Source organism: Lutra lutra, chromosome 14, assembly GCF_902655055.1.
Source record: "Lutra lutra chromosome 14, mLutLut1.2, whole genome shotgun sequence".
In the NCBI taxonomy this organism is placed as follows: Eukaryota; Metazoa; Chordata; class Mammalia; order Carnivora; family Mustelidae; genus Lutra; species Lutra lutra.
In genome coordinates, this window is record NC_062291.1 from 68,801,484 (window position 1) to 68,811,443 (window position 9,960).

General features: G+C 45.4%; 1 protein-coding gene across 1 annotated transcript; it reads right to left on the reverse strand.

Annotated features, from left to right (window-relative positions):
• Positions 1-8,855: 8,855 nt before the first annotated feature.
• LOC125085065 (60S ribosomal protein L31) lies at positions 8,856-9,328 on the reverse strand. Its single transcript, XM_047703195.1, has one exon. The coding sequence runs from the start codon at positions 9,288-9,290 to the stop codon at positions 8,913-8,915; it is 378 nt and encodes a 125-aa protein (XP_047559151.1). The 5' UTR covers positions 9,291-9,328; the 3' UTR covers positions 8,856-8,912.
• Between the last annotated feature and the right edge of the window lie 632 nt (positions 9,329-9,960).

The following is a 9,960-nucleotide window of genomic DNA, read 5'->3' on the forward strand; positions in this document are numbered from 1 at the left end:
GACAATTTTTCCTAATTGCCCCCCAATGAAATTTTAATGTCACAGATATACTGTGTATCTCTTAATGTGTTATATTTATATCTATGCATTTTAAAAACTGAGAGTTTTTTTCAACATTCCCTCCTGCAAGAACCAATTTTTGTACCCTCTAAGGTAATATAACATTTGTTGAGCCTGAACGATCTACAGAGTTTTTTCTCTAAACAGCCCACACTCACCTTTGAAATCACAGACTCTCAGAAATAAGGTGGGAACTTGTTCTACTAACTGAATTGTCCTCACCCACTGATTCTTTTTTTCTTTTTAAAGATTTATTTATTTATTTATTTGAGAAAAAGAGAGAGGGGGAGGGAAGGAGAGCAGGTGGGAGGGGCAGAGCGAGAGGGAGAGAAAGTCCCCAGCAGACTCCACGCCAAGCACAGAGCCCAGCATGGGGCTCAGTCTCATGACCCTGAATCTCACCAAGCTGAAACCAAGAGTCAGTCTCTTAACTAACTCAGCCACCCAAGCCCCCCTCACTCCTGGTTTCTAGTAGACTTATCTGGGAAGGCTCTTTATTAAAAAATACAAATGCTGGGGCTCGATGCAAGATGTGCTCTATCAGGTTCTCTATAGCTGGAGCCCGGACCGTTTTTTTTAATGCCAAGTGATTTAAACACACACTCTAAATTTTGAACCACTCATCGAGTCCAATCTTTAATAATTACTTTTAAAGCAGCTCCTATCTCTTGAATGCTGATGATGTGCCAGGCCCTATCTAATTCTCTACCTCAGATTGCTTAGATTGACCGCAGGAGGTAGGTACTATTATTATTTCTTTTTTACATATGGGGAAACTAAGGCATAAAGAAATTAAGAAATGAGCCATGGTAGACAACTAGTCTAAGCAATCTGAAGCCAGAACCGTCACTCTTTATCATTAATCCACATACCACACACACTGATTATACACAAACCTCTTCTACTCCATGTCTCTCTTGGCCATGTCCTGGCTCAGAAAGACACCAGAGTCTGTGCCTAGGATATCATTCCCTAAGATACCAGTACAGGAGGGGCTGGAGGGATTCCCTGCAGAAACTGGGTAATGCTCTAGTCTCAACTCCAAGCATCACTGGATCTCCTATGTCCCAAAGAGAAACTGCTTGAGCCCAGAGTTTCAGAGACCCCCCCTCCATAGCTCCTTCATAGTCACCACTAATCCTTCCCCCACAAACCAAAACAAGACCAAGGACTAGTCTAAGACCAAGGAATGGGAGGCACGCCTTTCTCTCCAATACTTACTCTCTCTCTCTCTCCCTGTGTCAGCCCAAAACAAATACTCTCTTGCCAAAAATAATAATAATAATAATAATAATAACAACAACAGGAAAGCAAAAGTCATACATTTCTATTAGTGCAAATTGGTGCCCTGGTCCCAGCCAGCCTGCTACATGAGAGCTGAGGAAGGCAAGGCTGCTCAGACTGAGGTTTCTGATCTACCTCTAAAGTTTCCCTGCTGAGACTGTAACAACTGAAAATTTGTTTTTTAAGAAAATACCTTCTCTGCAAAGGGCAGCCCTGTATTTCTTTGTGACTTGAGCAATGTCATTACTGCCCAGAGAATGGAGACAGAGGGGATTTACGGCTTAAAAGGCTTCTCAATAAGTCACTGGCCTCGGTAGAGATGCATATCCATAATTTATGGAGGAAGTGATCAATCACTAGAAAATACATCCTGCCCATTAAAGTGAGCTGCTGGCCTCGGACTCTTGTCAGCCCATCCCACTGAAATGGAGGGTCTGGGCCAAGGACACCTGCTACTACTTCTCTCTCCACTGCTGTTCAGGGCACAGACTGGAACTTTCTCTTTGCCTCAGAGGCTTTGAGCCTTGTAAAGGAACCAGGGTGTACAAGATAAGTTCATTTAAGGGAAATAGAGGGGAAGAGACATCTCTCCGTCATTGGGTCTGCTATTCCCACAGGTGACAGGGACGTGTGCGCATCTAGGGCCAGAAATAAGATCTGGAGATTGAAGGTTGGTGAGCAAGCTGGGCATATAGAAACAGACAATGAGTACTGGCTTATCTAATCCACTTGCAAAAGGGATACTGAAGGGAAAACAAGAGAGGGAGCAAAGGACACAAGTAACCAATGAAGAAACAGGAAAGTATTTACTAATCAACAAACGAAAGAGAGACAGAGGAAGTTGAACCCTAGAGTCATAATGTGTCTGTAATTGCTCAGCACTCTGGCAAACTTGGCCCAAGTCTAATGTCATTTGTATTTTCAAACACTTGGGAGCTCTAAGAGATACCTATGTCCTGTCTCTGTGATTACTGGTGTTGGAAAACCAGGCACCAGGGCAGCTCAGCAGATGTTCCTTGTCACACTGGCCTGAGCTCCCGCTGGTTCTTCTGACCACACAGTGGTAACTTGCTGCTTCCCGACCCTCAGGAACCATCCAGGAGTGCCTTGCCGCCCCCCCCCCCCCCCCCCGGGAGGGGAGGAAGGCCAGTAGGAACAACTGGGAGATATTTCCCTCTTCTGCTCCCACTGAGACATTGCTGTAAGACCCTCTACAGACTGAAGTGAGAAGCCCACTAGTATTATTTTTCTCACCCACAGCTCTCATAAGAGAAACATCTGTTTCTCCTCTAATATAATGTCACAGAGACATCACTTATACCAAGATATCACTAAAATTTCTTCCCCTCTGTTTTCACATTTTAATAGGGTCCAATCCCTAAGTCTAAAGGAATGAATTGCTAAGAGTGGGATTTCAGTTAATAGCCAGCCTTGTGAGTACACTGGGCCCCAGTGAATTCACCCTTGGTATGGCCTATAAGACACTCAAAGATCCAGTCTCTGTCCAGGTCTCTAACATATCCTATCCCTGTGACAGTTAGCTCCCCCCTCAAACACACCACTGCCTCACCAACCCCAGGGCCTTTGCACATGGTCTCCTTTCTATCTGGAACTCTCCCCTGCAGCTCTTCACTAGTTAATAGTCCAGCTTAGCCTTCACATGCCAGCACAAATGTCACTCTTTCAGGGAAATCCTCCCTGCTTACCCCAGACAAAGTCAGGTATCCCTGTTCTAGGCTCCCCAGCATCAAGCCTGACTTCTCCATAGCACATATCACTCATTACTTCTTTGTCCTAAAGGCCCTAAAGGCACAAGTTTGACAGTCTCCAGCTACTTAGAGAGGGCCAGGGTGGCTGGGTTATAGTAGGAAGGGGGGATGAGTAGGTCAGAAAGGCAAATTAGGCCCATAAAAGCTTATGGGCTAGGATACTAGTCTAAGGGCAATGAGAAAATACTGGAGGGTTTTAAGCAATGGAGTGACATATCTGATTTACATTGTGAATGGTTTGCTCCAGCTCCTGTGTGGAAGGAGATCGGGGCAGCGTTAGAGCAGAGAGATGATTTGGAAGGCTGTCATACCAGGGATACAGCTGCACTATAGGGCTATTTGGTGGAGGTGCAGAGGAGTAGACGGATTCAGTGTGCGTTCTGTAAGAAGATATAACACGATGTGTTGATAGACGGAGTGTAGTGTTTGAGGAAAGGAGAAGAATCGGTTTGTGGCCTGATTAACTAGTAAATGTGGCATTGTTTATTGACATGGGGAAGACAGAGGAGTAGGTAAAGGAGGGAAATCAATGTTGTTTTGGTGAGTTAAACTTGAAAACTCTTTCGGATAGCCAAGTAGGAATGTCAAGAAAGCAGAAGGACTTGCTAGGAAAAGTCAGAGCTGGAAAAAGAGGCGGAGTGATCATTGATTTATAGACAGGTTTGCCAGGGTCAAGGCCGCTACCCGAGTACAATGAAGGAGGTGCCCGGCATCAGCGATGTTTGCAAGTGAATGAGCAAAGGGGAACGTGAGCAAGGAAAGAAGAACCTAAGAGCAGTGGGAATAGGAGACACGGAGGTGGTGTAATTGCCACAGCGGGAGCTCTAGGGTAGGTGGGAGGTAGCTAGGGAGGAGGGAGGACAGGAGCCAGTCGCCGGTTGTCCGAGAGGCAGAGACCCCCCCTTGAGACAGACCTCGCCAGGCGAGCACACACATTCCAGCCCCCAGCCTTTGCTATGCTGCTGGTGTTGCTCTGCCCCAAAATACCGTCCCCTCTCTTTCAAGGTACCGGTCCTCCCACGACTTTGTTACATATTTTTGTTACATATTTTGCAACCTTAAACTAGCTCTGCGTGCCTCTGGGCTGCCCGCACGCCGACCATTCCATGAGCACTAGCGAGGCTCCCGAACCGTTTGTGAACACCTTCCCAAACCGTTTCCTGCATGTTGCTGCTGCTCGGTTTCTCACCATGGAATTCTGCTCAGTCCTACACTCTCCGGTCGGGATTCAGGGGTCCGTGGTCGTGCAAGATCCCGCCCTCTGCTCGGGATCCCCTCCGACGTGATCGCTGTCCCAGTTAGCGCCCGGGCACGAAGCCTCGCTGACATGCTCCCCAGCTGCTTCTGCCTGGTTCTCCCCGAGGGAGAGCACTGGGAAACCCCCACGACCCCCTCCCTGGAAGGCCTTGACTGGAGGACACCATCCTTGTGCTGACGAGCACCACCTCCCGGGTTCTCTTGATACCTGAGAACATGTTCTCGTCACCTTGTCAACAGGCTCCTTCCAGACTGCTTTAATTGTCTGCAGGAAGGTTGTCCTGCTCCTTATTCTCTCTCTCTCTCTTTTTTTTTTTAACATCTTTTATGGAATTTGATCTCAATCTTTTTGTTGTTCATTTTTTAAGGATTTGGCTTGCTTTTTCCTTCCTAACATCATGGCTCTAGAGCTCCCTCTTCTGCTGCTTTTGTGAAATGTCCTCAGTAGGTTTCCCGTCTAAAAAATCCGTGTCTGCTCTCCTCCCTTCTTTCATCTGGACTTTCTTTTCTCCTTGCCTCCGTTGACCCCATGCTTCATTTTGGATCTTATTCCCAGAAGTTTCCACTCACTGTGGAGCTTTGTCTTGGAAGGGAATTTTGTCTGTTTAGTTTTGAGGACGACCCCCATCCCCCGACTACCAGACCCTTCGGATCTCATAGCTCGCACACAACCTAGTGGAGACTAAAACCTCCTCCACTTACCGCCCTTGTTCTCAAGGTGGTGTCCTACATCTCCCGTGAAGACCCATCTACTTGTTTTGGAGCTTATAGCCTCCATCAGATGCCCTTTTGCTCTCCCTCGCTTTCTCCAGCACAGATATTGATACAATTCAGGTCTTGGAGTGTTCCTGGTTTGTACCCCCCATCCCCTCATACCTGGTGTTCATGAAGATACTTTAGCTTTTTTGTGGGTATTGACTATAGATTTGGGGAGTTGGTGGGGAGTAGTTCTAGCTAACTGCGTTGTTTTATTTAAAGGTGTATGTGGAGAAATTACAAAAGCATGCCACCACTGCCATTTTTCCAGAATCCCTTGGGTTATCTGTTCAAGTCTCTTAACAATCCTCTGAGGGAGGTACTTACACTTATTATCCCCATTATACAGGTGAGAAAGTAAAGCCTAGAGAGGTTAGGCAAATATCCTAAGGCCAAATATTATAAACAGTAGAAATCAGATACAAATCTAGACATTCTGCCTGTGCAGCCGGCACTAACCCCACCGTAGGCCTGTGTTTAAGTGTCATTAAGCTACCAGAAGGACAAGTAGAAATTGAGCAAATGAACTACAGGGAGACACTTGTTCACAGATGAAAGAATGGGATAAACAAAGGTCCTGGGGCTTCCCTGCTTTTGAGGAATTGAAAGAAACCAGTGTGGCTAGAGACTTGTGAGACATGGGGGTATCCCATGAGATGCTGCATGAAAAAGAAGCCAAAGTAGACTATTCAGGACACTGTAAGCCACGGGAGAGATTTTGCATTTTAACCTATATGCAATGCAAGGTCATCCAAGAAACTCTAAGCTGCATGCAACTGAATTCAGGAGGCTCATTATGCTCCACTTAAAGAACTAAATTAAGTACCTTTGGACCTAAACGATTATTTGACCACAGAGAAGGTGGGTGAATGGCACAGTATAGTATACTCATTGCCCAGTAGGGAGTGAACCCAAACAGAAGGAAAATGGTTAGGGAGTGAACCAAAATAGAAGGGAAATGGTACCCAGGGAGGGGAAGAATCATGAGAAAGGAGGGTAGGTAGCATGGACAGGGGACCAGATTGAGAAAACCCTGGGCTGTCCTAGCTCAGCAGACCCCTGGAAGCAATGGCCTTTCTTCATATCAGTTGCTACTGAGAGGAGAATGGTGACAGAGCCAGGGAGCACATTACACAGTCTAAGCCAAAGAGAGCTACTGCTTTAGGCTGAATAGCACAGCACATTCTTTCAAGAGGCTGCATCCCTTTGACAATTTTTAGGACTCTGCATCAGAAGGTCAGCCGCACTCACCTGTCAAGATATTTTGAGTAGTAATGACTCCCCTTTCTTGCTATTCATATCAGTCGCCTTTTGTTAGAGTCAAGGAGGCTTTGTGAGCTGGCTTTGTGAGACGACTTCCAGACAATGTAATATTCGGCCCTTTTTCTGTTCGCATTCAAACTTCAGGAAAAGTATGAGGGAAAATGGAAGGAAGGATGATGCCTGTGACTTGGAATTATTTTTATCTACATCCCATGGAGGAAAGTTGCTTAGATACTGTGGAATTCTTTCTGGGACTTAATATGTTTGATAAATAAAGCAGAGTCACTTTTCCAAACTCACTGATGATTTAATTTCTAGAGCTATTCTAGGTCCCTACTTTAAACTCTGCCTTCTTTGGGATCGTTGGGCATTATTTGTGGAAAAGCCACTGGGTGGTGGGTCATAGGCCATAGGCCTGAGGAAGGTCAGGACAGCTCTAGTCAGCTAAGGGCAATCATGGGGGATATTGCCACTAGTCAACCAGCCGACCTTACTCTCTGTCAGCTCCCACCACGAGTGTAGCTGGCAGGTAGGAGGTGAGTTAGGAGGGTTAGGAATGAGGTGAGGGACTTGGGACACTTTGTCCCAGGAAGGGACCAACAGCACCAGATGCCATCATAAGATCTGATGCTTGACATGAGCGTGATTGTTTCCACTCAGCTGGAACTACCCATGGATGGAAACAGATGCCTCTAATTCTCTTACACAACCCTACGTGAAACTTCCCTTCCTACACCAAATGGGCCAGGGGATCCTCTACTTCGCATACCAGTGGTTCTCAACACTTCTGGGAACATGTTAGAATACAAAGTGTGGGCCCCACCCCAGAACTACTGAATGAGGAACTCCAGGAGTAGGGCAAGCAGGCTGTCCTAATAAGTCCTCCAGGAGAATCCTAGTGCTCCCTGAAGACTGAGACCTTGTGCATCACACTAAACCTAGCAGCTAAGCAAGAAGCATGGGGGGGGGGGCGGTCCCTGAAGTCTCCTCACCTCTGGGGATGTGGCACTGGGCCCGTGTGGCTTGCACAGACCACACCATGTGCTTTCCACATGCTCTCCACTGAAGCCAGACCCTGGGGAAGAGTCAGAGGTTGGGTCAGCTGGAGGGCACATCCTGGTGAGCTTGCTGGGGACCAAGGGAATCTGTGCTTTCTACACTGTCACAGCAGGCAGACTTGAGAATGCGCCCTTTTCCCAAACTCTTCCTCATACAGACAGAAGCTTCACCATCCACTGGTAAAGGGGAGTAGAAGAGTCACCTTAAAATACACCACTTTGACATATTGATTACTTTGAATTAAAGTTACTTGAGAAAGAGCCAATTCAAGAAGGACACTCTGACCTCCTTGGTCCCCCCTGAAAGCAGAAAATAAATCTCACATGTGAAGTTACCGTCCCTATATCAGGAGGATAGAAGGCATCCTTACTGCCAGAGATAGGGAATCCAGGGCCAAGAAGGCTGGATAAACAAACCTTGCTACCTCTTCGCTAATTAGCTACCAAATCCTTCGTTTTGTCAATTCCTCACAAATTTGTTTCCTTGCCTAAAAAACATAAAAGATGCCTGCTTTGGTGACTTCTTTGAGTGTCATATTTTTATGGACTCCTGTACATATGAAATTAAATTTGGTTTTCCCCAATTCATCTGTCTTATATCAATGTAATTATTAGACAAGCCAAAGAACCTAGATGGGAAGAAGGGAAGTGTTTTCCTTCCCTATGCTGACAACTCCTTGTCCCTGGCTGAAGGTCAGTCTGTCTGCATTTGGCTAAGCAGCAAAGGAAGGCAATTTCCACAGATGGGGTGTGGGGAACTGTGCTCATACCCTCCACCTCTCACATAATGGTGATGATGATGATGTTGATGATATTATCCCATGTTGATGTTGATGTTGATGATATGATCCCATGTTGATGTTGATGATGATGTTGATGATATGATCCCTCTGGAAAGTCATGTCCTTCATCAATAATGAGATGAATGCATGATGGAGACTTGGAAAATCTTCTCAAAAGATCATCTCCTTTAGAAATCTTCCTTACTATAGGATTGCCTGTGTGGCTTAAATGGTTAAGCATCTGCCTTTGGCTCAGGTCATGATCCCAGGGTCCTGGAATCAAGCCCCACATCAGGCTTCCTGCTCAGCAGGGAGTCTGCTTCTCTCTCTCCATCTGCCCTGCTCATGTTCTCACTCTCTCTCTCTCTCAAATAAAGAAAACTTTTTTTTAAAAAGGCATCTTCCCTACTACAAAAATGAGGCAACATTTCTCTCCTCTTGCCCATCACTCAGAATCCTTTGTAGAATCACTTCCATTAATGTTTGCAATAATCCAAGCTTGGGAAGGTGGCATTTGTTCATGTTGTTTTATAGTGTCTTTTCTTATTTTAAATGGAGTATTGGAGTAGAGACTTTGGAATCAGAAAGATTTGGATTTGATTCTGAAAATACAACTTTCTTGTTGTGTATCTTCTTTTTTTTTTTTTTTTTTCAGTTTTATACCTTTATTTGACAATCAGCGATTAGTTTTCATCCACATTAACTGTCTGTAGATTTTTGAAAGTGGTGACAGGTACATAGGTGACCAGTGTGTAGAGCTTGTTCGGGGAATCTTCATCCTCGTTACGTTTTCTGGACAACCGCACACGGATGCGGTATGGAACGTTCCTTATTCCTTTGGCCCAGACAGCTTTGTTGAGCCTTGTGTCAATGCGCACATCTGGAGTTCCCATCTCCTTCATGGCAAATTTCCGGATCTCTTTGAGTGCCCGAGGGGCACGCTTCTTGAAACCCACTCCATGGATGCGCTTGTGAATGTTGATGGTGTATTCTCTCGTCACTACCTCGTTGATGGCAGAACGGCCCTTCTTCTTCTCGCCACCCTTCTTCGCGGGAGCCATTCTGCCGGGCCCGGGTTGGAAAGGAAGTCTTGTTGTGTATCTTCTAATCTAAAGCAAACTCAACCTTTTTAGGTCTCTGTTTTCTTATCTGTCTAGTGGAGGTGACAATGTCTACCTTACAGAGTTGTGAAAACTTTAATAAAATAACTTGTGCTTATTATATAGAGTAAGTACCTTTTTGTCTCCCCTGATGTTTTCTTTTCTACTTGCCTTGTGTAATAATCTGGCACACAGGTACCTCCTGGGTCACACTTCTTTCCACAGGGAAAATGAATGACATCACCTTGTGACTTTCTAGTTTTTAATGATCCTTGTATTAGTCATGTCCAAATCCCCCATTGGACTAGAACACTTTCATTTCTCTATAAGCCTCTGATGTTTGTGTCCCATATCCCCCTAGAATGTTAGAACCAAAAGGGGCCTTAGAATTGGTCCGTTTAATGTAATGTTTTCATTTTATAGATGAAAAAAACAGTGATCACAAAGGCTGAGATGATCTGTTCAAGGTCATTTGGTGAAGTAGTAGCAAAGCACAGATTCAAGTCTGTTCCAGCTCATCTTCCATTCTGTTATCTTACCTAGCAGGTGACATCGAAGACACCACAATTTTCCCTTGGTTAGCCTCCTGCTAAATTTTAACTTTAAAAAAAAAATGGGAAAGAAATTGATT